Source organism: Humulus lupulus, chromosome 8 (genome assembly GCF_963169125.1).
Source record: "Humulus lupulus chromosome 8, drHumLupu1.1, whole genome shotgun sequence".
In the NCBI taxonomy this organism is placed as follows: domain Eukaryota; kingdom Viridiplantae; phylum Streptophyta; class Magnoliopsida; order Rosales; family Cannabaceae; genus Humulus; species Humulus lupulus.
The window spans coordinates 24834298-24859320 of NC_084800.1; the positions used below are offsets into that span (position 1 = coordinate 24834298).

The following is a 25023-nucleotide window of genomic DNA, read 5'->3' on the forward strand; positions in this document are numbered from 1 at the left end:
ATTGGATTCAAAATTTTAAAATTTAAATTAAATTGATTACGTTGTTTTTACTATTTACATTTTAGTGTTGGCCTAATTTAAATTTCAAATTATTAATATAAACAATGAGTCTGAACACCTTAATTATTAAATTTAATAAATTTTAAATTTGACACTAAGATGCAAAATTAATAGATGGAACTCATTGGATAAATGAAGAAAATAAAATGACAAGAAAAAATTTACTTTTTCATTTTTGTAATCTTCGGGCTATACATAATTTTTTTACGGTTATTTAATTATTTGGTACTGTATATTTTTTAATTATTAATTTTTATTTGTAATAAAAAAAAAAAGTGTTTTTAAAGGAAGAAAACGACACCGTATTGTTGATTGTGAGCTGAATAACAAAACCCCAATCCCAAAGAGCCAAGAGGTGTTACGTGAGGTTGAAGAAGTGGCGATGGCGATGGCGTGGAGGCAAATTCTGTTCATCAACAAAAATACAATGTCTACACCCTACTCAACCCCTTCTTTCGCTAGATTCTTCTCCAAATCGATTCCTTATGAGGGTAACTCTCAGGGTTTTAATATATACATGTATATTTTTTAATGAGAACCTTACAATGCTTAAATTCTGGATTTTTTTTTTTGCTGTATGATTGGTTATTTTATTGGGGATTGATTGAGTAGGCTGGTTCTCCATTTCATGAGAAAATTGGTTATAATGATGAAGAAGAATAAGTAGTAGTACTGTGTTTGGTTGCAGTGAAAGTTGGAATACCAGAATTTTTGAATGGAATAGGCAAAGGAGTTGAAACCCATGTCGCCAAGCTTGAATCTGAGATTGGTGACTTCCACAAACTCCTTGTTACTCGCACTCTTAAGCTCAAGAAGCTTGGAGTCCCTTGCAAACATGTAATGTTACCCCATCACTCTCTTCACTCTACATTAATATAGCGTATCAAGTTACATGGTTTTCAAGCAGGGTTTCTAGGATAGTTGTGTCTAAAAATTTGTACTATGAACTAGAAACCAGTTCTTTCTATGGTGTAGTAATGTTACAAACTTGGCAACAAATAAGTTCTTTAAATTCTTGCAGAGCTATGATATTCTTGTCTGGAGAGGAAAATAAAAGATGAGACTTAGGTGAAAATGTCAGCCAAAAGGCCTTAAACTGTATGGATTAGAAGCTTGATTCCATTCTAATACAGAGTAATTTTCTACCACCGGTTAGAGTTTTTGAGCTAGTGATAGTAGTTTGATTATGAGGTTATAGTCATTGCTTAATTGATTTTTTTTTTTTGCCAACCCTTTTTTTATTTGCTCACCCTTTAGGTTTGCCAATAGACTCTGCTAGTTGTTGTAGGTTTCAGGTTGACTGTGTTTTGGATTGTTCGTTTCTAACTTAGAATCATGTCTGAATTTTTGTGTTCCAGAGGAAGCTGATACTGAAATATACTCACAAGTATCAACTGGGACTGTGGAGGCCTCGAGCACAGCTTGTGAAGTCATAATTGGTTTGTATTAACTTGTCCATACTTATAAGAGTGTAGAAGATATATCACAGTTGAGCAATTTCACGTGGAACTATTTTAGTCTATAGTCTCAGTTGTTGAACATTCTTACATGTTTCCCATTTTACATTAATCTTCAGATTTCGTGAGGTTATGTAGTTAACTGCGTAAATGTATCTTACAATCCACACTTGAAACCTTGCCTTAAAGGCCATGAAAATACTTTGCATGTGCAATCTGAAAATTACTTCAGGCATTTAAGTGGGAGGAGTATAGAACAGTAGCTCATGATTTAGGTCCACCTTAATTACCCTCCAAAACCAAATTCCGCCCTAAATATGTGATAGACAAACAGTTCATTGTATCATACTGTACCATTATAGCTTCTTTTATTTATTATTGTATTTTTTTTTGGCTGTAAACCATTATAACTTATTTAATAGTAGCAGAGGTATCCATTTTAAGACTTGAATCCAAAGAATAACAACACTACCATCCACAAGTGTCGACCCTTGGGAGCTAATACCCCAAATCATGAGACGCAATAAATAGTTCTTTAAGCCCTATATCATCATGCATGAGACAAACCAATTATATTAGAGATAATTCATAGCACACACATGGAGTATATTTTATGAAGACAAATAAAAGACAAACCTCTTTGACATGTTCAATAAGTAGTAAAACATAACTACGACATGAAGAATAAAAACCCTTAATAATGTTTTTTTTGGTTATATACTGTAGTGCTTTGTTTTTAACTAACATGATACCCTTTATTTTTAAGTGAAACATATAGACTTTTGTTAGTAAATTATCAGCTAATATATAGCTTTTATCTAAGCTGATAGTTATTATTATTGCTTTATTAGAATTGTTGTGTGTGTGTGGTGGGGGCAATTTCTATGAAAATATAATATTTTAGGATTTGATGATATAAGTGAACATGTCATTTTGGTGTTCTTTTAGTTAAATACGAAGCTTAATTTTGTATTTTTAAAAATTCTAATAATAACTATCTATTTTACAAAATTTATCAAAATTAACCATTCATCTAACTTTGGTTTATAACCATTAGCATTCCTCTTCTAATATAATCACTATTATCATCATCACAGGAATGAAATTAATCAGAAGTCATTGATGTAAAAGACAGTAATGGAGTCTGAGTTTTGATCTAAAAACAGCCTTGTTTTTGTTAAATGTACAGATGTGGAGGTTCTTCACCATTGATGACCATTTCTTGGACAGCAATATCTCGGCCTGGAGAAGTGAAACATTAGCCCTGTTGACTAGGATTTAAGCTCAACTGAACTATCCAAGTGCAAGTTATTAACTTTTGGTTCTTCTTTTGGCAGAAAATTCTGTGGAGACCGGCTTTAATTATCAATGCAAATCTTCTTTATTAAAAATATGACTTGTTTTAGAAGATATTTTGCTGCAGTAGCTAGGCATTGATTAGAAGATAATGATATTTGATAAAATAGACCTCAGTGGCTCAATGCAGACAATAATGAAAGACAAATTGGAATTCGACTCGGCAATCAATTATACACATTAATTCTTGATTGCTTACCTTATAATAAACAAAAAGTTTTTTTTTGGTGTTTGAAAAGTAATTCTAAATCTTGATCCTTGGACATATCATTTTGCATAGGATATATCATAATTTGGAGAATTTTGATGATTGAAATGAGTAGGATTGGGCCACTATGAGTCGGTATAACGCAAGAAATTCTCAAGGATTTGTCTGCTTTAAATTTGTTTTGGCTGATAGTCATTCTTAGTATTATTGGATTAGTAATGTGATGGAAGAAAGAGAACTAATAATGGCACTTTTCATTGACAAGAATCTCATGGCATTGGCAGTCCACACAATCTCTTGCATTGGAAACATGGAAACTTGGACACTTTACACTGGTACATACAATGGTTGATAATTCCTACTATAAAAGAAAAAAAACTATATAGAAAAGCTGTATGCTTCCATCTTGATTGAATGTGTTCTGAAGATGAAAACAACTGCTCACTTTTCACTTCAGATTTCCAGCTTGAATTGCTATGAATCTATCTCGACTTAGTCAATGGGCACTTCAACCTCCATTTTTAGGCCAGTACTACCAAGAATCTGCATCAGGATTAGAGTGATAATGGCAATTAGTGGTAACCAAATTCACACTGCTCTTTTCTCTTCCACCATAGCTATTTTGAGGGTAGAAAACTTTAAAAACTGCTGCTTCCAAAAGTTATGTAGTCAATTGAAAACTGTCATTTTTTCTTTGATGTTTTAAATAATTCTCACTCTATGCAATGTCATTCAGAACATTTTTGTAGGCCAAAGATAGATTAAGATTATACAGTAAATTGAAAAGTACCTTAACGAAATCATCCAACATCAGATAAGATTCCCTTGTGTAACCTGTCTCTTGCAAAACTTGGATCAAGACTTTCTGCAAGTTTGAACAACATAATTTAAGTGAACTAAACATTGTCCTCATACGTTTCCAAGTTTTTTTTTATGATTAAATGACAATATAGAAAGAAAAGAAGTCAATTAGATCTTTGATTATTATACCTCTCTTTGCTCATCTGACATGAAAGAACCAGACAAATCGCGCAACACTTCTAGGATGTCATTGAAAGACACTTTGCCATTACCATCAGTATCATATACCTTGAAGATAACTAACAGAGAAAAGTGTAGTATGATTAGTGCAGCACCGAAAGGTCTGAAACAAAAAACACCATATGTTAAGCTGCACTTACTTTCAACTTTCTGATGAAAACTAGCTTTTGTGCTAAATGCAGATAAGAAAGCCACGAAATCCTTGAAGTTCAATCCATCCACCATTTTAAGCAGTCTCTGAACAAGTCCAGAAAGTCAAGCCAAAAAGTCAATACAACATGCACCATCACATCAAATTCATGGACTTTATGTTTGGATTCAGAAAGAGGTGATATTTAACAGCAATTTCAATCAAAAGTTTCATTTCATACCTGAGAAAGTGGATTCATTGCAAACTCAGGAACCGATAAAAACTCATCAGCAGAAATAAAACCTTTTGAATTTCGATCGAGTTGACAAAATCTTTGATACAAGGATACTATTTCTTGCTGAGAAACTACAGGAAGAAGAAAATTCATTGGTAAATAAAAGTGGCAGAAATAAACAAACTCGAGAGAAAATCATCAAAGATAGAAAAACAAAAAACAAAAATCCACATAGATGATTGCAGTGTTCTTGAACTCCTTCAATGTCATATTGAGTTAGCATAGATGAAGTATTTCCCATCGATTTTCACTGTAAAACTACAAAAACAAAAAATTCCAAATCCCAGTTAATCATTGACCGAAGCAATAAAAAAAATCCCCGTGACAGAAAAGTCCAAAAAGAAAACGTTACTGTAGATTTCCACACCTTGCAAGGTTGAATTCTCTGGTTTGCTACTTTTGATTACTGAAGTGCTTTTCTCGGATTCCAAACAGAAGGTGAAACAAAGAAAAAGGGAAAGTGTTGAAGCGCACATATGAATATGTATGGTCACTGGAGGAAACATATAGATATGGTTTTGGTTTTGGTTTTAGCTTTGCTTAGTCATAATCGAGGCAGTAGGAAAATTGGACGTATTCTTATTATAGAAGACAAATACCAACAAAGTATGTTCCTCGAGACAACGTTTTTCATCGTTTACCTCGTCAGACGCACTTTAAATTGAACTATATTAAACTCTTCATGTTTCTGTGCAATTATTGTTATTTATTATTATTATTTTGGAGTGTGGGGGCAAAAAGCTAAATGGGTGTGAAGACATTTGTGTCAACTAAAGAGAACGCAAAGAATGTTTCACCTTGTATCTGAATGTTTATAATGAATGTTTTATCGAGTTTTTGGCTAAAGTTGTACATTATCTTCATTTCTTTTGTTGTCTGAACTATTATGGCAGCATATTTTGAGTTAACATGAACGAAAAAGAGCTATGCATGACTCTGATAAATTTAAAATTCAATCATGATTTTAATAAAGGTGTTCATTCTCAGCAATGGGAAATGGTTCGGAAGTCTTTGGTTAATAAAGACTTTATGTAGAGATCTTACAAGATGACCATGAGATGAAAGCATACCTTTAGAAACAGTATGGTTCCAAACCAATGTAATGTATATAACTTGAAACAAAAATGGAATTGTGTGGCACATCCACCAGAAACCATACAGGGATATCGAAATACAAAACAATTGCTGAGCCGTAAAGAAAATTTAACAATACTGACTGACAACAGAAGTAAAGCCTGAGAATGTCCAAGCCTTATGTTATTGAAGACATCATGTGCTACAAATTTAACAGGCATCAAGGTCTCGGCATGGAGGAGGTTGGGGCTCACTTAACAAAGTAGTATTTCCTCCTTCTGGTCCACATTTAGTTCGCCCTGGATTTTGAGTGCCATGCTGAAAGAACGAGCATTCGGATTTGAAAACAAGAACAAAAGGTTAAGTATGTGGCAATGAAGGTACCAACAAAACAATGACATAAAGGAAAACGAAATAAAGCACTACAACCCCAGCCAGTTTTCTTACCGGTGGCTTCTCGCCCTTTCTCAACTTCTCAACTATCTCTACAACTTTCTTCGGAGTGACATCTTCCTGAAATTGCGATAAAAGATTAATTTAAGTTCAAAAAGCTTCTATCCACTCTATCAACTTTAAAGGGATATATTGAGGTATGAATAGGCATAAATATCATAATGGTCTAGTAAATATCAAAAACCCACATAATAGTTATAAGTATATCCTTCAGAACCATTGGAGTAGTCTGCCACAGTGATCATGGGCGCATTTACACAGCAACCCTGCATAAAGACAAAAGGTAAAATTACATTATGCATAGATCATTCAATACAAATCAATGCAACTATAATTTTAACATAAAAAAGAAGTGGGAATTTTTATCTCAGAAAACCTAACGACCCCAGATCTTCAATAACACCACAGGTGGCAACAAGTAATGCAAATCTAGTGTGCAAAAGAAGCTGGAAATCAACAACTGAACAGACATTTTTTTCTATGAACAGACAGGACTCAAGGTTTAATGCTCAGACTATAAAATTTATCATAGCCAATCCATTTCAAAAGAATATCCTCTAATGGACCTTAGTGTCATTATTGAACTCCTTTTTCAAGTCACACTCCTCAAGTTTTTTATTCCAACAACAATCATAATGCAGATTTAAGTGAGGAAGCTAAAATATTCACCATGCATTCCATTTCTCCAACAGAAAACAATCCATCCTTAGTTACTTCTGCAGATGAAAAGCCAAGAGGATCATTGTTAGCGTGCTATTTTAACTTGCAAATACTTGCAATAATTTGTTGTTAATTTCAAAGCAAAATAAATCCTGAGAACTAGCTAGCAATACACTCACCATTCCTCTTCACTCCTAAATGCTTCAGTAAGGCATCTTCAATATCTCGAGAACCACGGATCATACATGGTGTTGTGCCACAGACCAATAGATGGTACTTACCAACCTAAAAAACCAAGAAAACATGTTCATGGAATTGCTTCTGGTAGCATCTTCCTGAAAGTTGGATGCACAAATATGTGAATACAAAAATTACATTCCCACCTTAGCGCGATTAAACATTGAATAAAATGTAGCAACTTCATATACACGGATGGGAGCAACTTCAATAACCTTAGCTACCTGGATTATCCACAAAACAATTGTCAATAAATTTCTTTTCGTACCATATTTCTAAAGGAAAAGAACATGCTCAATTGAAAAACAAAATTTAACTAATCCAGCAATGAGACTTTTAATTCTGTAAGCTGCGAAAAAGTAGACAATAAAATACAAGAACGGAAAAAGTTCTTTAAACTGTCAATTCAAACATACTGCATCCATTGCTGAAACGGGTAACCATCCTCCATGCTGCTGCTGTGCAAGATCCAGCAAGGGAATAACAGCGGATTGCTTGTAGTTGGACGGATAGTGCGAAATTATCTCCTTAACCTAAGCATGCATAGGATAACATTGTTAAAGCTCAATTTGTCAAAATCATAAATACACATGTACGCATATACACTCGTTATAGCAACATATATGTATGCACATAAAATATGATTGTGGACATATATAGATACATACACCTACCTATATGTTGTATTTGATTTGATATAAATAATGCAAAATAAGGATAAGTTTTTTACTCTTTTAACTTTTTTATTAATTTTTCCCCCTGTTTAGTTTCATCACAAAATAGGGAGTGAATACCATTTACTATTTCTCAGGACAATATAGCCTAATAGTTAAATTCGTAGCATTGAAATCGTCAACTTAAGATGATAGTGATATAAATTTCCTACATTTTCCTTTTCCCATCAAATGTATAATTCTAAAAAATATTAGAATCAAATTTTAGAAAACAGATTACAGAGGTAAAAACCTAAAACCCGAACAGCAAATGTACCCCCAAATAAAAGAATGGTGTTGAACAATTTTCTATCTTTGGGAATTTAACTCAACCCACACACATACACACATAGTTCACCTTTCTTTAACAAAATCATGGGACCTATAACTTAAATAATAAAATGAAAGAAATTAGCTTTAACATTTTCACTCACCTTCTCTTTGTTTGCAGCACTGAACTCCCATGGTAGGTCAGGTTTGTTGTCTGGGGAGTCAATATGCTGTTCAATTCCCAAAAATCATGAATTGAGCATTAAGATAAAAAAAAAATCAGGAACATATATGGATATAAATATGTGAACATGTATAAAAAAAGATCAGGAATTGAAGAAAAAAAATGACACTCACGTAATTTAGGGCAGTAGAAAAGGATCGCAACGGCTGCCCAACCAAACAAACAAACAAAAGATTAGAGAGTGAGTGGAGAGCGGGAAAATCCAAGAAAGCGAGGAGGAAAAACAAATACCTGACGGAAAATCTGACGGATCTCACGGAGGCGATTGGCAGCGAGCCGAGCCAGCATTTTGAAGGAACAGACCAGACCCGACCCGACCCAGATGAGAAGAAAGAAAAGAGTAACGGAGTAGAGATTGGACTAGGAGGGATGGGGAGTTCGGGGCTTATTGAGAGAGTTGAGATGAGAGGCTATGGCGGAGATGTAGAGCACGTGAATGATTTAGGACCGTTGGATCTCCCCAACGCCGATCGACTTATCTTCTGCTTCGCATTTATATTGGGGTTTATGATACTGCGTTGATGAACGCTCCAGATTCACGGACATTTGCGATCTATATTTATTTATATCTTTTAGGAGTAATTTTTTTTAAGCAAGGACAAAGTTTAGAAAATATAATATAAAATACAAAAATTTAATAAAAGGAAATAATAAGGGAAAATGCATATAATCTTTACTTTTATAAAATTGGTATTTGACCTCAAAAAAAAAAAAAATGGAGTGTCTAGCTCTATTATAACACTAGTTGACTCAAAATATTCTAAAACTATAAATAACAAAAGAAAAGGGATTTGCAGTTGGTTTTTTTTTGGAATATATTTGCAGTAGTTTGTTTGTGACAATATAGGTAGAAGTGATTTAAATGTTGTGTATTGTAAAAATAAAATACAATATATTGAGTTGAAACTCCAAAAATAAATGGTGTAGTTTAATGATTAGGGTTTACACATCTCAGGTTGATTTTGAGCATACCAAACAATTAAGATATATATATATTTTGGATCCAAATGTGTAAACCCTAATTAGTCATGATCCAAAAAATAATAGGATATGTTGTTGACATTATTTCTAAAATTGTGACAAAAAAATTTGTTGTTTGTACATGGATTGTTGTATATATACAATGGTTCAATTGAGTTGAAGCAATTTATATAGGAAGTGAGATTAAAATACTTGAATGAGTGGCATGACTTCAAACTTAGGGTGTAACGCTCTGGATAGCCAAGACCGTTACACTGTGTGTTTATAAAGTGCTAGACTCGCTAATCAAGTCATTTAATTAAAAACGTGTTACTGAAACTATAAAAGTACTAGGGTTAAAATGTTTTGGTCTTAAAAGTCACATTTTTCATAAAGAAACATTTCCTGTTTACACGGGATCCCAAAAATGTTAAGATTGAACCGTTTACAAAAGATTCAAGAACTAAATACAATATCAAGCCATATTAAGGCAAAACAGACAGTTAAGCAATCTATGTCCTGATCCACTCCTCGACCATGGCGATCGAACAACTGGCTATGTACATTCAACCCCGCAGCTCTCCATCTCAGGATTGGTCCAACTTGCCTTTGCCTTTACTTGCACCACGTAGCACCCGTGAGCCAAGGCCCAGCAAGAAAACACAACAACAGAGCATAAGCAATCAACAGTCAATTCAATATCTCATATAGCATCACATATTCTTAACCATATCAACATTCAAAATAGTCAAGTATTCAGCATACTAAACATATCAATTCATATCATACACCAAATCACATATGATAACTAGGGTTAGCGCCCTCAGGCCGCACCCTCCGTTATCCCACTGACTCTGGCTCGCTTAAACCGAGCTCAGTGAATATTAAGCTGTCCTCAGCTACCAGTGGCCAAGCCGCGCCCTGTGCACAAATATTGTGTACGGCACCCTTAGGCCGCTATCACATGTCCCATGGCATGATACCATCATTGACATAATACAAATATCGGGAGCACTTAGTCCCATCACAAACATATAACCGGGTGCAATTTTCTTACCTTTCGATTCGCTAGCTTTGATCACTTGACTCCTTGAGCACAATCCTTCTCGAGCCCTAGCGCTCACCTAAACACAATCATAGGTCAAAGTCATCACCAAACCTCAAGTCCAAAACCTAGCCTCGGGACCAATCCCGAGCCCCCGGGAAGTCCTAGTTCCACCAAACAAGGTGGTGGAATCAAACCCCAAACCCTTGGTCAAAAACCCTTGTAAATAACCCTAAAATCCCTTTCTGGAAACAGGGCAGTGCTAAAGCGCTCTTAGGAGGGTGCTACAGCGCTACAAGAAAAAGAAAAATCCCCCAGGAAGCATGGCCTAGCGCTACAGCACCCAAAGGCTAGCGCTGTAGCGCTAGTCACAGACAGGCAATACCTCAATTTTCCCTCCTGCGATTTCCTCAAACCAAACTCAACCAAAACTTCTCCAAACTCAAAAACAAGCTTATTAACACATTCCACTCATCCCAAGCACCCCAAATACTCAAAACCCAAGCACATGCATCCCTAATCTCAAAATCCACCATAGCCACTTCTAGACTTCAAAACTCAGCAGAAACCAGTCAAAACATCAAAGTTAAAAGCTCAAAATTTATACCTTTGGTGGAATTTCGACCTCAAGTTGCCTCTAGATCTCCTTGGCTTGCTTTTCCTCAACCCTTGGCTCCAACTTCCCTAGAATTTCCCATCAACACAGCTTAGATATCTTAGCTAAAAACCAAAACTAGAACTGAAGAAACTTACAGAATTTTACCTCAAGTGATGGCTTATCCTTGCTAAACCCTTGCCAAATCCTCAAACTTAGCTCAAAAACCTTATGGCTTAGTTGACCTAGCTCTCCTCTGAGTTTTGCTCCAAGAAAACGCCCATAAATGGTGAAGGTGATCACCAACCGACTCCTAGGAAAGCAGCTCTGTTTTTCCTTCCTTTCTTTTTCTTTCTTTCTTTTCCTTCTTTTCTTTTCAGACTTCTATTACATTCTACCACTTCCACTAACATAAAGTCTTAGTAATACCTATCTCTAAAAAGCCAAATGACCTTAATGCCCTCCCTTTTAATTCTAAACCCTTTAATCCACTTAGAGGCATTTTAGTCATTTCACCCCAATTCCCGCTAACTCCTCGAGTGTCCCTAATATTTACCGCTTAATTCCCGATACCTAACTAATCACCAATTATATTCCTCGATGTCAAAATAAACTCCCATATACTCACTAAATTCCCATTTATACCCCCAGACTCACCCCGAGCTGGGTGTAACTCCCCACCATGACTTGTCCACTAATCTGCTCACTAGGATCGTCTCGAGTCACAGATCACAGATATATCCACATAATAATGTGGTCTCAACAATTATCTCATATATGTACACAGTTATGCCCATATGGCCAAAATTACGATTATGCCCTTCTAACCTAATCAGGGCCTACATGCATACTAATACACATAGTCATGCATCTCAAATATTCAAATAGTCATATAATATGCTTTAAATCATAATCATGCATTTAACTCATTAAAATCACACATAATTCCCATTATGCCCTCCAGGCACACTAATCAAGACCCTTAAGCCTTATTAGCAAATTTAGGTCGTTACATAGGGATACCCAATACATAGTACATACCACTAAACCACATCCTTTTTCTTTCTTGGTGTATATGTTTTACAAGCTGTAATCTTCTAGAAAAACATGCCATTTTTTCTCACTTTTTAGATTTGACATACCATATGTATATTTTGGAGAAAGAGGAGGGAGAAGAATGAAGATTATTGGTCATAACTCATAAGATGATCCAACATGTACCTAGGAACTAGTATGAATTCATCCTCAACACCTATGCATTGCTCTCCCTCTTCCAAACCTTAAGAGGGTTTCAATTGTTTATCAAAATCTTGATTTTCATGGAAACCTATGATCACTACAAATGTGTTCAAAAACATTATGGTAGGCACTCAATCAAGGTTATGTTTGGTAGATATCAAGAATAAATTGCGGCTAAAATACTTAATGTTCTCAAAATATTGCACTTTTATATTCAATTTTCTTTTGTCAGTAAATATATTCTCAATGTCTTCAAAATATTGTATTTTTATACTTAATTTTTTTTTTTGGCAATAAATATACTTAATGTTTTTAAAATGTTGAACTTTTATACTTATTTTTTTTATAATTTTGAGAAATGATAAGAAAGTTAAGAAAAAATATAGACCTTTAATTATTTTTTAAATTTTAAATTATTTTCTATTTCTTATTATTCCTTGAAATAGTTATTTTAAATTAAAAATTAATAAATATTTTATTAAAATTAATAAAAAACAATTAAAAAATATTTTTCTATCAATTTAAAAAAAGTAAAGGAAAAATATAAGTTTTAATTATTTTGATTAATTTTAAAATCTTAAATAATTTTTTTATTATTTTGAGAAAGAATAAAGAAGTGAAAATAATTTAAAATTTGAAATATAATTAAAACCCTATATATTTTCTTCACTTTCTTATTATTTATCAACATAATAAAAAAAAAGTATAGAAGTGCAATAATTTAAAAACATTAACTATATTTATCAAAAGAAAAAAAATTGGTATAAAAATGTAACATTTTGATAACATTAAGTATATTTAATGTAAAAAATATATAAAGTGCAACATTTTAAAAAAAATATTAGTTATTTTAGCTCAATTTACTCTACTTTTTAACATGTAATTCATGCATATAAGGTATTGTTTTGGCTTAAACATTAGAACTAGATAATGTACATTTAAAATTATTTCCTCCCAATCGAATCGCTTGATACTTTTTCTTTCTACCAAACATAGCCTAATGGTAAAAAATCAAAGATTTGAACACACAACCGCCTCGCTTGCTTTAGCCGCTTCTGAAGTAATGGAGCCAAAAATTGCCTACCAATTGTATTGAATATGACTAATGAACCAAGTTTCAGGCTGACATAATAGTTACAGAGCCGAGCTCTGTTAATTTGATTCCATTTAGATTTAGTTAAAAATTTCATCCGAAACAAGCACTTTTAATTTTCTGTGTAAAAGACATTCTTTGCGCAAATACTCCGTAGTTTCCTCTTATGTCTCTTTGTATCTGCCTTGTTAGTAAAGTTAACCTACTACTCTCTACTCTATATAGCTCACAACACATTCCTCACTAAACTCTCTCTCTTGCAAGAAAAGCAAACATGGAGAATGATCTCTGAAAAGGAAAAGGATTTTACTTTCATTATTTTGAACTCTGCAAACTCCATTGGGTAAGCAACCAAACCATCATTTCATTTGCTTCTCCAACTAACCTCTCTTTATTTTTCTTTTCTTTATTTTTACACATTCTTAAGAGTAGTAAGACCATTGTTATTACAAACATGTCATAAGTAAAATTCTCGTCTTTAGGAAAGTTTCCCATGAACATTGAGAGGGAAAAAAAATATCCCATTTTTTAAGATATTAAAATGTTTTAACAATTTTCCACTTTCATGGATTTTTACTATATTGTAAGCTGTGGAGTGATTCAATAAAGGAAAGAATGGAGCTTAGGATAGAACTTTCCTCAGCAAAAGACTGGCTTTCAAGATTCAAGGGATTTTACAATGAGTATCAATACAAGTATGAGAAAGGTAAGAAGCCATCAACAAATTCAGATGCTGAAAGCTCGAAAACAGGAGCAAGTAAGGCTTGTGGAGAATCATCATCTAAAGGGAACAAGGCTGTTTTGTGGGGAAGTGAAGTTGAGGAGCTTCAGGAGCGACTTAAGATTCTTGAAGAAGAAACTGAGATCATGAAGGATGCCTTCTTTTGGAGTTTAAAAGAAAGGAAATATATGATGAAAGAGATATATCAGCAGTTTCAACTATTAAATCACTGCCTTCAAACTCGAAATTTAGTACTAGGAGAAAGTTCCGGTGTCAACCCTTTTGAGGTAATGATGTTTTGTTTTACTTTCACTTCATTTTGGATCCAAACTTTCAAATTTCAATTCCAAATATTACCAAAGAAACTACTTGAGAATTTCTAGTTCCAAAAGTTTGGCTTATTTGAGAAATAACTATATTGATGGCTTTTGGCGTGGCATAAACAGAATGTGGAATTCAGAAAGAGTTTGCCAGAAATTTTAAGCCCATATCCAAATCCATCTCTTCTTACCAGAGAGCTCAAAGCCAGAGTTTTGGCACTCCAAGAACCTATAAAAGTAAAGTACTGCCTTTACCTTCAGATATATGACATTTTTGACATAGTTGTGAATGTTTCAAGTGTAGTCATTTTTCATATTCTTTTGAGTCTGATATCTATTATTTTGTGGTTTGAATACTTTTTCTTCTGCTTTAATATATTTTCTTCTACACAGCACAGAGGCCACACCAAGTTTCACCATGACTGATGCAGTCCTCAATATGTGTAGGAGTGAAATCAAATCAAATTGCTACCATTGAAAAAGAGCTTCTTGGCAAAATGAAGTGTGTGATGATTTAATTAAGTTGGGTGGTATGGTGTTTCATCATCTTTTATTTCAAAAACTGTGTTCTGCTATTTTCTTACTATACAGGAAAAACAGCTTTGTTATTCGAATATAGAAAGGCAATACAATATACGTACAATTAAAATGACATATTGGCTTTTGCAGTATTTTAGTCCTTTTTGTTCCTTATTTTAAATCAACATAATAAACTAATGGATGCATAAGCTTCGAATCATTGGCATAGTATACTTTGCAAATCAATGTACTTTAAATTTAAATGTCCAGCTATGCTGAAGATAATTGAACCATTGTAAATTTTTTAGTAAGAAAAATGTTTCAGTTTGGCTATTTTCTTGACACTCTGGGGTACTAATACCGTTAACACAAACTAAACAAAATTATATTATAAATACAGTTCCAATAGTAATCTATTGTAATTAAGTTTACAGTTAAGTTTACAATAGGAGTTTAGAAGTGATCAAATAATAATCTATTTATAGAAGGATGAATCAAATTGGTCAATTGGATCGATCCTACGGCACCAAAAAATTCAGAACCGGCCTAATTGAAATATTTGAAAATATATTACATAATAAACAGAATCGGTGACTTCCAAGTACTAGAAGATACATTCACTAGCTTATATAGCAAAAGAAAAATCATAGAACGAGACATATTAAATGTTACTAAGGGTAACTAAAAAGTTACATCTATAAATTTTTAGGATCTGAACTCCGTAGCAGCTAGACCACCACCGCAGTTTTCCATTCGACCTCAGAAGCTGTTGCTGGTGCTGGTGCAATCTTGGGGATTAATTCAGCTGTGTCAAAAGAACCCTTACATATAAGAATAGGTAAGCAAACACATGCAAAGGCAGGTATTATAAGACATGCCACGCACAACATTCATTCATACCATGCTTCAAGAAATGTTTTAGTGCTAGGGTCAACTCTACTAAAGGAAGCCAAGGCAAGAACAGGCTATAAACCACAGAACAAAATGCCAAAATGTGTGTTTCAACCATGCCGAAGAGGCTCACCCTTGCCTCCTTAAAACGAACATTTTGCTTCAAGAAACTAGAAGCGATATACATGAATATTTATAATTACACACGGGTAAGAGTTTGAGAGAAATGGAAAGATAACCCTGAAAGCAAAATGAGGCTAGGAACAAATGGCAATGAACTTTGTATCCAGCCAAAAAGAAATGAAATTGTTACCAAATACTATTTTTCCTTTTCTTTTTTTAATTTGGTGATGTTACATGTTGATATCGTCCACTTGCACAAGTTTATGATTACCAAATCACATAGTGGGGACATAAGCACCTAATGCAAAGGTAAATGCATAAACTATCATATTTCTCCTCTATAACCTCCAGATCCAAAATAATCCCTTCTCGAACTGGAAATAGCTACGCTCTTCTGATGCTCTAACTTGGGACAATCACGGATACGGTGACCAAGCCCACCACAATAAGCACAACCCTTGACCCCACTTGCGTTAGTAATGGCATCAACATCTTCCATTGGATCATTTAGCTCGGCTAACACTGGCGGTATTCTCTGTTTTGCCTCTTGCAATAGATGCTTCAAATCTAGAAGTGTCGTCTCACTCTGGTTCTTGTTTATGAATGTCGTTGCTATTCCAGTCTTACCACACCTTCCTGTTCGTCCAATTCTGTGAACGTAGTTTTCAATTTCTGCTGGCATGTCATAATTAATAACATGCTGAATGTCAGGAAAATCCAACCCTTTAGAGGCCACATCAGTGGCAACAAGTACATCTTTCTCGCCTGCCTTAAAAGACGAAATGGCATTTTCTCTGTCTTCCTGATCTTTGCCTCCATGAATGGCCACTGCTTCAACTCCTTTTAAGAGAAGGTATTCATGAATGTCATCCACATCAGCTTTGTTTTCACAGAATATTAGAACGGGTGGTGGGGTTTTCTGTAAGCATTCAAGAAGATATACAATCTTTGCCTCTTGCTTGACATACTCAACCTCCTGAATTACGTCAAGGTTAGCAGCCCCTGCTCTTCCTACATTAACTGTGACAGGCTTTACCAAAGCACTTCTGGCAAAGTTCTGAATTTTGGCAGGCATGGTGGCAGAGAACAAGAGAGTTTGTCGTTGATCTTTGAAGTGATCAAACACTTCTCTTATGTCATCTTCAAACCCCAAATCTACCAGTCTATCGGCTTCATCAAGGGTGAGATACCTGCAAGAAATAAAGAATCACAATCAATAAAATAGATACATATAAATAAAAAGATTGTAGAGATGACAGATTGTCTTATGGCACCCGCTAATCCAATAGGCAATAAAGTCATCCGAGGATCTAAGCAGGGTGGCTTTGTTGCCTCAATGCAAGAAAATGGTAAGTGTTCTCGAATCAACAATACCACATCTAACTCAGTCAAAATACATTTAAAAATAGGTAAATACTCATTTGGTACACTGTATTTTATCGAAATACATACTTGATACTCTTTTTACAATTCTGTTTCTAATAATGTCCTGTAATTTGAAATCGTACATATTTGGTGGTACCTGTACTAAAATTTGATCAATGTGACCAAACTGCTCATCATGATAAAATTTTATTGTTCATTAAGTTTAGGGTACCAAATATGTACAATTTCAAATTACACTTACCAAATGAGCATCATTGAAAACATACGGTACCAAATTTGTATTTCGATAAAATATAGGTTACCAAATTGTTACATATACTTTAAAAATACTCCCATATCTTCCAGCAAAAATAAAATAAATAAATACTCCCTTGTCATACTAATACAGAATACTTGCCCCATCCTGGCAACACATAGATAAAGTGAAAGATAACACTTCCAGAGAGAGAAAGAATATAGAAGATAGTCTCTAAGCTATGATAATATTTTAATCATTCCAAGTGAAGAATACCAAAGAGAAAATTTTGGCTCTCAAAACGTCTACTCATTGATTTTTGGTTAAACAAATTTTTACAAGATAAAATAGAATAATTATAAATAGGTCCTATTGTAATGCTTCAAATTTATACCGAATGTCAGATTTTGGTATTCAATATGTAGTTGGTGGTAAGAACTTAAATATATGAACCTATCAAATACTAATATAGTGAAAAAAAAAAAATTAAGCTATTCTGTTCTCATGGATGTTTTTCTGTAACTGTGAAATTGGTACATATTTTACCTGCAACTGTCAAGACTCATTTTTTTCTTTGCCAACATATCCTTCAACCTTCCAGGAGTAGCAACTACAATATGAACGCCCTTCTTCACAATATCCAACTGTGATCGCATATCCACTCCACCAATACATAGCAATGGCCTCAGTTCTGGATATCCAGCTTCTCTCATAGGAGCTAAAAATTGTTCCACCACTTCATAAGTCTGCCTGGCCAGCTCTCTAGATGGGCAAATAATCAGACCATATGGCCCTTCCCCTGGAGCAATCGGCATCATAATCTCCTCTTGTAATGCAACCATGATCAGGGGAAGCACAAAAACCAATGTCTTCCCTGAACCAGTAAAAGCAATCCCTATCATATCCCTTCCGGATAAAATCACGGGAAGACCTTGCACCTGAATGGGGGTCGGTTGAACAATCCCCTTGGCTTTCAACATCTTCAAAATTGGTTCAGGAAACCTCATATCCTTGAAATTTTTAATCGGTGGGGGTACATTGTCCCCATCCACTATGATGTGCCACTGCTTTCGAATTGCATCACACTGCTTCGTCGACATCCTTCTGATCGGCAATGGCGGCTTCCAACCCGTTGGCAAAGGATCTGTATAGGTTATCCCCTTTGCCAATTCACGAACAGACATTAGAGTTTTCCGATCCGATAGGTGCTCGATCATTTCTTTCTCCTGCTGCACAATCTGTTCCGTTGGACTAATCTCAGGAGCATCTCGCTTCAACTGGGATGCTTTCACAAGAAGACTCGGTTTGGCTTCAGCTTCTTTAGATTTCTCCAACTCATCTTCAACGGTGGAAGACGCTCCCTTGCGCTGAAGGATTTTCTGAGCTTCCATTGCTCTCCTCTTTGCCACAGGCACATATTCAACATAATCATCCTCTTCCTCCATGCTTCTGAACAAAACCATAATTAGTATTCACAGTGCAAAATATCCCTAAAATCGAAAAAATTAGAAATTGAACAACAGGTTCAAGTATATCAAACCCCGGAGAAAATGACAAAGTAAAATCCAGCCAAGAAAAAGCATTTACCCGACAAAGTAAGCAACTTGCAACCCTCGCAACCACCATACACACACATATACAAATAAACCAGTAAAAGTAGTACATAATCGAGCAATAAGCATAAACCACACAATACTTATCAATAATCACAAGAGCATATAACTCATAAACGAAAAAGAGGAGAAAACAATCAACACGAAGTCTGCTACGCAACACAAAAAACCTAGCACATCTCCTCACAACCCATAAAATTTGAAGAGAGCTTCTGAATCTTAGAATCTTACATGCTCAAAAGAGGAGCGGTCGATATGAGTGACAGCCCAAATCCAAAGCACAGAGCCTGAGAGGAGAAGAGGGGCAGAAGGGTGGCGCCGGAGAGAAGGTTGAATAAGAGCGCGGCCAGAAAAGAGAGAGACGAGTGAAAAGAGAAGGGCTGGTCTGTGTGTAATCCAAATCCAAATACTAAAAAATTAAACCAAAAAAATAAAGATAGAAAACTTATCCAAAATACCCTTACTTTTCAACTTCTTCCATTTTCTCTAAGTTCTTTCTCTCTCCTGAATTCTCCCATTCTCGCCATCTTTCTATAGACTAGGGACTCGTCGTGCATGGAACCCAGCCACCCCGCAACGCACACGAACCCACACCGAACCACGAACCCACACGAACACACCCAACCCAGCGACGAACCCACACGAACCCAGCCACCCCACAACGCCACACCGAACCAGCGACCCACATGAACCCAGCCACACCGAACCAGCGACCCACACGAACCCACACGCCGACACCCAACCCAGTGACCCACATGAACCCAGTGACCCACGCGGACCAAGGAACGAAAGGCCAGACCTCCGAGAACCCAGTCTCCGATCACCGCCGCCACCGTCAATTGAACCCACGGGAACCAAGGTTTGTTTTTTATATTTTTCTTTTAATTTCTCTTTTTAATTCGAACGAAATTGGTGTATTTGAGGTTAGTTTGTTGTTTTAGAACTGAATTCTGTGATTAATGTTCAGATTTCTACTATTTTGTGTTTGGGGAAGAATCTGGGGTATCGGGACTGCTTTTTCTTTGGTTTCTTATAAATTTGCGATATTAAGCGATGTTTGTGCGATTTTGTGCGACTTATCAAGGCAAGTATGGTTACTTGGCGTTGTTTGTGTCTGATTTGCGATTTTTGAACGACATTTGGACGATATTGTCCGATTATGTAGGGAAAATAATGATAGTTTATGGCATTTGTGTTGTTTTAGCGATCTTTGTGCGATGTTTGTGCGATTATATTGGATAGGTTTGTGATTTTAATTTAAAAACCTTATACATTTTTTATAATTGTAGTTTTGCGAGGTTTTGCGAGTTCTTTTGCGACATTTGTGCGATTATAAATCCTGTTTTTAAAAATGCAGATGGCTCCAGAGCTCGTTCTCCCATTGTCCGAGCATTTTCCAGGGCGTATCAACTACAGAGGGAGCGGGTACTTCACTGCTATAAAGGATAAGTTCGAAGCCTTTAAGTTGACTGATAAGGTGAAGGAAAGTCCCTTCGGATCTTTTTGGAATGCCAGTGTTCTTCACTTCTCCAGGGTGATTGTGCATCAACTGTTATTAAGGAAAAAGAAAGTCAGTGAAGTTAAAAACGATGAAGTGTGGTTTTACATGGGTAAAACGGAAACCAGATTTGGGAGGTCTGAGTTCGATTTGATCACAGGCCTAAAGATGAGCGGTGGCCCCTCGACAGCATAATTGAATACACAATGTGATTCTGATCGGATATTGCGTGACTATTTCAACAATGCGAAAAGGGTGGCCTTCAAAACCCTTTGGCTAGCTTTTGAGGCGTGTGATGTTGAAGATGATGTTTACAAGCTGGGTTTATGTGCTTTTGTTGAAGGCGTTCTGTTGTCACGGTCCGAGGGTGTGTATATTTGGACTGATATGCTGAAGTTAGTTGAAAATGTAGATAACTTCTTCGAGTATCCTTGGGGCCTCCTTTCTTATCAGAAGTTGTTGTCTTCCACAGCTAAAAATATGTAGCAACTACGGCAAAACTACCTGGATAAGTTGTCGAGCAAGAAAGATAAGAAGAAGAAGAAATCCAAGAAGGAGAAAAAAGTTACTCAACTAGAAGCGAAGTACAATGTGTACGGATATGCACCGGCCCTGCAATATTGGGCGTTTGAGGTCATGCAAGATGTGGGGAAGAAGTATGGGCAGTGCAAAGGGAGCAGATTCCCTAGAATGTTGAACTGGAGCACCCCCGTTACTGTTACGAAACACGATGTGAAGCAAACTGATGTGGCACTGCTGTTTGAGAAAAGGGTATGTGAATCTTTCTCTATTTCTCATTGTTGTTCTGATATACTTTGCCTTCAGTATTATTTGCGATATATGTGCGAGTTTTACGCGACAACATTTTTCTTTATGTGATTTACATTATCTGTTTTGCGACATATTTGCGACATTATGCGATTTTTTATTTTGTGATTTATATTTGATTTCTTTTTAAAATATTAGCGACATAATTGCGACATAAATGCGATTTTTATTACTTTGTTGATAATATAATTTTGCGACATTATGCGATGTTTCTTCGAGTTTCTGCGATATTGATTGTTTTCTAATTTTTTGGTTATACAGATGGTTGTTTTTCAAATCTTGCACCCTCGGAATTGGGAGGTTGAATACTGGAAGTCCAATTGTGAGGGTAAAGTCCCCACGGTGGATATGGGCTCAGATGAGATGGAAGAAACAGAAGCTGGAACACAAGATTCCACTCAATTCGAGACCCAAGCAAAACGGGTGGCGGAATATGTTCAAACTGCAAAAATCATTCCACCATCACCACCAAAAGAACAAACAGAGCCGTCCACATCAGGCACTGTGCCTCCAACCTCAACTCCTGCAGCCAATGACGCCGACTACCTTGGGTTGGCGAAGAGATTGGAGAAGGTCGAAGCCCAACAAATAGCAATTCTGGCTGCACAGAATAAGATGAAGACTATGTTTGAGAGTAGTCAGGCGGAGATGAAGAAGCTTATCATGGATCAACTTGCGACCGTGATAAGTTTGTTACAGAAGCAACCATCACAGCCAGCAGAGGATGAACGTCGTCAGTATAATTCTGGTTCTGAAGACGACGTGTACCCTGAAGATTGGGAACCCAACGTAGATGAGGTTCCTTCTACTCCAACAGATGCCATTATTATGGCCATCGGAGATACGCAGTCTCAGGATGTGCAACAGTTGGATGGGCCACCAGCTGGAGTGGAATTTGTGAGGAGGGCAAAACGAAAGCCAATGTATTTGAAGGACTACACAGCGGGGAAGAAGAAACAATGAACTGGTCCTGTTGAGGTTGATACTTTGAGGCCAGCAGACCCACGACTGTACAAATTTTTCAAAAGGTGGATTACTTACTCGAGGGACAATCGTCGTCCTAGAGAAGTGCACACTGGCATTGTCGATTGGAGTTGGTTCGTGAAGTTGATGGTGGAGCACGAATGGATCGACGATTCTGTAAGTACTTGTTTCTAACTGTTTAATTTAATTGTTTTCTCATTTTGAACAATACATCATTTTATTTGCGATATTTAGCGATGTATAAGTTGATTGTTTGTTTAAATCGTAATTAAATCGCTTTAAGTCGCTCAGAAAATCGCGAAAATAGTACATTGGGATATGCGCGACGTTTTGGCGATGTCTGTGCGACATAAAGCGATTTAATTACAGAAATTGTGTTTTATGCGACTTGTTTGCGACATTTGTGCGACTTTTTTGCGATTCGATTCTAACCATTTTTATTTCAAATGCAGCAAATTGATGTCATATTCCACTTGTTGAGAAGAAGGAGGAAGCTCTTCCCTGAGGTGTACACTACGAATTGTGTGGTTCTGGACACATCTGCTCCACAAATATTTTCAATGTACTGGAATTGTCATGATGGTGACAGAAGCACATTTATCTGGGATGAGTCAGTTATTGATTATGTGAGGGGGATGGAGCATCGGTACTTGCCTTGTTGGGAGAACCAGGAGTACATCTACTTCACATTGAACCTTCCTGCTGAGAAGCATTGGGTGGCTGTTGAGGTAGATATTGAGAATTGGTATATTGTTGTATATGACTGTGATATCGGCGCCACGACTGAGGACAATATGAAGTCATATTTGAAGCCTTATACCGAGATATTTGCATCCTTATTGCGGGCTTCTGGTTATTTTAATACCAACAGTTATGTATTTCCGGTTGAAACAGGTGATCTCAGCCAGCTCCCACCAATGCATTATAAACGAGCTACTCCGGAAGTTGTACCGCAAGCGGAAAGCAGGTAAATGTCTCTTTTTGTATTTATTTTATTTTGTACTCCATTATGAATTACTTTACTAAATTATTACTAATAATTACCAATATCTTTTTATTTGCAGTGGCGATTGTGGAATATATGCCATTGAATATGTGGAGCACCGAATGTTGGATCGGTCGTTTGAGAAAGTTAACGATGATAACATGCTCACCTTTAGACATAGGTGGTGTGTTGACTTATTTTACCAGAATGTATAATATTTACGACACTATTATATTTTGTCAGATTAGTAAAATATGTTAGAAATCGTCTTTAATCGCTAATTTCGCTTTGCAAATCGCACATTGTCGCACATTTACATGGTCTGAAATCGCATTTATCGCACAAAAATCGCATACAAATCGCATAATTAATCTCCATAGCAAAATATATCGCACAAAATCGCAAAAACATCGCCATCTATCGCAAAATTGGAAAAAAATCTACTTTGACCTTGTTAAAAATTCTACATGGTTCACACATTCCTGTATAAAAAAAAAGGTTAAAAAACTGTAACAGCAACCAGGAATACAACACAAAAATCCAGTCAAAAAATAAGTGCATTACAACTAGTATAGATAAGTACACTAATAGAGAAAAGCTTCAAACTCGAGCTTTGCATGTAGCTCTGTTGTGCCCCGAACCACCGCAGTTAGTACAATGGCGAGGTTCCACAACCACTTGACCATTAGACGGGCGACGCTTCATCGATTTTCTACCCGCATTGCTCTTCCTAGGCCGACCCACCGGTTTTTTATCCACTGGTACCCCGACTCTCATGTTCTTGATGTGTTCCGGTAGTACCCAATCATCCTCCTCGTCGACAACATTAATTGTTGCATCGTAGGTCTTCTTCCACGTGTCTTTTGTGTAGTACGGGGAGCTAAGTGCGTACAGGCTAGCATTCTGACTAATTGCTGCGGCACATGCATGAGGACAAGGGATTTTTAGCAATTGGAACATTCTGCATGTGCATGTTCTCTCGACTAAGTCCACATCACCACCTCTCTGACCTTCAGGACCTGTACCAACGTTAAATAATTGTGCACCATTACGATAGACAGTCCTGAACCTACCATCTTCATGTTGTGCTTTTAAATCCTTCTCAAAAGTAGTTGCCAAAGGGGTAGTGCACTTACTTGCATTTTCGAGACGATCAGCAAACCAATTTTGCAGTGTGAACCTGGTGAATTCAACCAAAGTAGTTATTGGATATTTCCTGAATTCTTCTGTCACGTTGTTGAAGCTTTCAGCGGCGTTGCTTGTCATTATGTTGTACCGATCGCTGGACAATAAGGACGAGCCCACTTTTCAAGCCCTATTTGCTCGACGTATGTAGCAATGGGAGGATCCATCCGTTTGAGCACCTCAAAATGTCTATCACATTCAGTCTTCGACCATGCGTAGGCTGCCAGCCATATTTGCGTGTTACATACATCAATCTTGAACTTGAACATGACATTCATAGTAATATGTTTAAAGCAAAAACAATGGCATGCTTCGGGGAAAACGACCTCAACAACATGTTTAATGCTCTGATGCCTATCCGATACGAACACAAAGTTTTCAACCTCCCCAATGGCTTCCCTTAACTTTTGCAAGAAATACTTCCAAGAGTCGTGGTTCTCACTGTCGGCAATTGCAAAGGCCATCGGAAACAATTGGTTGTTTGCATCGTACGCAACATCAAGTAACATTGTGCCCCCATACTTTGTCTTCAAGAATGTTCCGTCAATACTAATCACAGGACGCAAAACTTAAATCCCCTCCTACAAGCATCAAGTGACCAAAAA

General features: G+C 36.2%; 6 protein-coding genes across 10 annotated transcripts; 2 read left to right on the top strand and 4 right to left on the bottom strand.

Annotated features, from left to right (window-relative positions):
• The first annotated feature begins 376 nt into the window (after positions 1–376).
• On the top strand, positions 377–3115 carry LOC133796428 (uncharacterized). Its single transcript, XM_062233926.1, has 4 exons — positions 377–551; positions 749–897; positions 1419–1499; positions 2707–3115. The coding sequence occupies exons 1-3, from the start codon at positions 443–445 to the stop codon at positions 1494–1496; spliced, it is 336 nt and encodes a 111-aa protein (XP_062089910.1). The 5' UTR covers positions 377–442; the 3' UTR covers positions 1497–1499; positions 2707–3115.
• A 187-nt stretch (positions 3116–3302) lies between these two features.
• LOC133796427 (uncharacterized) lies at positions 3303–5210 on the bottom strand. The gene is made up of 7 exons (XM_062233925.1): positions 4915–5210; positions 4719–4805; positions 4494–4618; positions 4263–4359; positions 4072–4181; positions 3872–3946; positions 3303–3624 (listed from the first exon to the last, which is right to left on the bottom strand). Exons 2-7 carry the CDS (start codon positions 4786–4788, stop codon positions 3574–3576), a joined length of 528 nt encoding a protein of 175 aa, XP_062089909.1. The 5' UTR covers positions 4789–4805; positions 4915–5210; the 3' UTR covers positions 3303–3573.
• Positions 5211–5506: 296 nt separating this feature from the next.
• On the bottom strand, positions 5507–8615 carry LOC133796426 (NADH dehydrogenase [ubiquinone] flavoprotein 2, mitochondrial). The gene is made up of 10 exons (XM_062233924.1): positions 8430–8615; positions 8312–8344; positions 8119–8184; positions 7388–7504; positions 7118–7195; positions 6914–7019; positions 6744–6790; positions 6263–6340; positions 6069–6134; positions 5507–5939 (listed from the first exon to the last, which is right to left on the bottom strand). The coding sequence occupies exons 1-10, from the start codon at positions 8484–8486 to the stop codon at positions 5832–5834; spliced, it is 756 nt and encodes a 251-aa protein (XP_062089908.1). The 5' UTR covers positions 8487–8615; the 3' UTR covers positions 5507–5831.
• A 4720-nt stretch (positions 8616–13335) lies between these two features.
• Positions 13336–14825, top strand: LOC133796430 (uncharacterized). 3 transcript variants are annotated; one of them, XM_062233932.1, is made up of 4 exons: positions 13336–13473; positions 13719–14138; positions 14298–14408; positions 14565–14825. In XM_062233932.1, the coding sequence occupies exons 2-4, from the start codon at positions 13746–13748 to the stop codon at positions 14595–14597; spliced, it is 537 nt and encodes a 178-aa protein (XP_062089916.1). In that variant the 5' UTR covers positions 13336–13473; positions 13719–13745; the 3' UTR covers positions 14598–14825. The 3 variants fall into 3 exon arrangements, with proteins under 3 accessions (XP_062089916.1, XP_062089917.1, XP_062089918.1); XM_062233933.1 differs by having other exon boundaries at positions 14570–14825; XM_062233934.1 differs by having other exon boundaries at positions 14619–14825.
• A 351-nt stretch (positions 14826–15176) lies between these two features.
• On the bottom strand, positions 15177–19347 carry LOC133796429 (DEAD-box ATP-dependent RNA helicase 35). 3 transcript variants are annotated; one of them, XM_062233930.1, is made up of 4 exons: positions 19170–19347; positions 17872–18774; positions 15939–16894; positions 15177–15495 (listed from the first exon to the last, which is right to left on the bottom strand). In XM_062233930.1, the coding sequence occupies exons 2-3, from the start codon at positions 18768–18770 to the stop codon at positions 16030–16032; spliced, it is 1764 nt and encodes a 587-aa protein (XP_062089914.1). In that variant the 5' UTR covers positions 18771–18774; positions 19170–19347; the 3' UTR covers positions 15177–15495; positions 15939–16029. The 3 variants fall into 3 exon arrangements, with proteins under 3 accessions (XP_062089914.1, XP_062089911.1, XP_062089915.1); XM_062233927.1 differs by having other exon boundaries at positions 15591–16894; XM_062233931.1 differs by lacking the exon at positions 15177–15495 and having other exon boundaries at positions 15686–16894; positions 17872–18771.
• A 4486-nt stretch (positions 19348–23833) lies between these two features.
• On the bottom strand, positions 23834–24499 carry LOC133795154 (uncharacterized). Its single transcript, XM_062232604.1, has one exon. It carries the CDS (start codon positions 24497–24499, stop codon positions 23834–23836), a length of 666 nt encoding a protein of 221 aa, XP_062088588.1.
• Between the last annotated feature and the right edge of the window lie 524 nt (positions 24500–25023).

Coding starts and splice junctions, on each gene's coding strand:
- LOC133796428 (XM_062233926.1), top strand. CDS start 443: ATGGCGATGGCGTGGAGGCAAATTCTGTTCATCAACAAAAATACAATG. Junction 552..748: donor CAAATCGATTCCTTATGAGG/GTAACTCTCAGG, acceptor GTTTGGTTGCAG/TGAAAGTTGGAATACCAGAA. Junction 898..1,418: donor TTGGAGTCCCTTGCAAACAT/GTAATGTTACCC, acceptor TTTGTGTTCCAG/AGGAAGCTGATACTGAAATA.
- LOC133796427 (XM_062233925.1), bottom strand. CDS start 4,788: ATGGGAAATACTTCATCTATGCTAACTCAATATGACATTGAAGGAGTT. Junction 4,360..4,493: donor CAATGAATCCACTTTCTCAG/GTATGAAATGAA, acceptor GGACTTGTTCAG/AGACTGCTTAAAATGGTGGA. Junction 4,182..4,262: donor TTTTCATCAGAAAGTTGAAA/GTAAGTGCAGCT, acceptor TTTCTCTGTTAG/TTATCTTCAAGGTATATGAT.
- LOC133796426 (XM_062233924.1), bottom strand. CDS start 8,486: ATGCTGGCTCGGCTCGCTGCCAATCGCCTCCGTGAGATCCGTCAGATT. Junction 8,185..8,311: donor TTTCTACTGCCCTAAATTAC/GTGAGTGTCATT, acceptor GGAATTGAACAG/CATATTGACTCCCCAGACAA. Junction 7,196..7,387: donor CCGTTTCAGCAATGGATGCA/GTATGTTTGAAT, acceptor TGGATAATCCAG/GTAGCTAAGGTTATTGAAGT.
- LOC133796430 (XM_062233932.1), top strand. CDS start 13,746: ATGGAGCTTAGGATAGAACTTTCCTCAGCAAAAGACTGGCTTTCAAGA. Junction 14,139..14,297: donor CCGGTGTCAACCCTTTTGAG/GTAATGATGTTT, acceptor TGGCATAAACAG/AATGTGGAATTCAGAAAGAG. Junction 14,409..14,564: donor CACTCCAAGAACCTATAAAA/GTAAAGTACTGC, acceptor TCTTCTACACAG/CACAGAGGCCACACCAAGTT.
- LOC133796429 (XM_062233930.1), bottom strand. CDS start 18,770: ATGGAGGAAGAGGATGATTATGTTGAATATGTGCCTGTGGCAAAGAGG. Junction 16,895..17,871: donor ATGAGTCTTGACAGTTGCAG/GTAAAATATGTA, acceptor TATTTCTTGCAG/GTATCTCACCCTTGATGAAG.
- LOC133795154 (XM_062232604.1), bottom strand. CDS start 24,499: ATGACAAGCAACGCCGCTGAAAGCTTCAACAACGTGACAGAAGAATTC.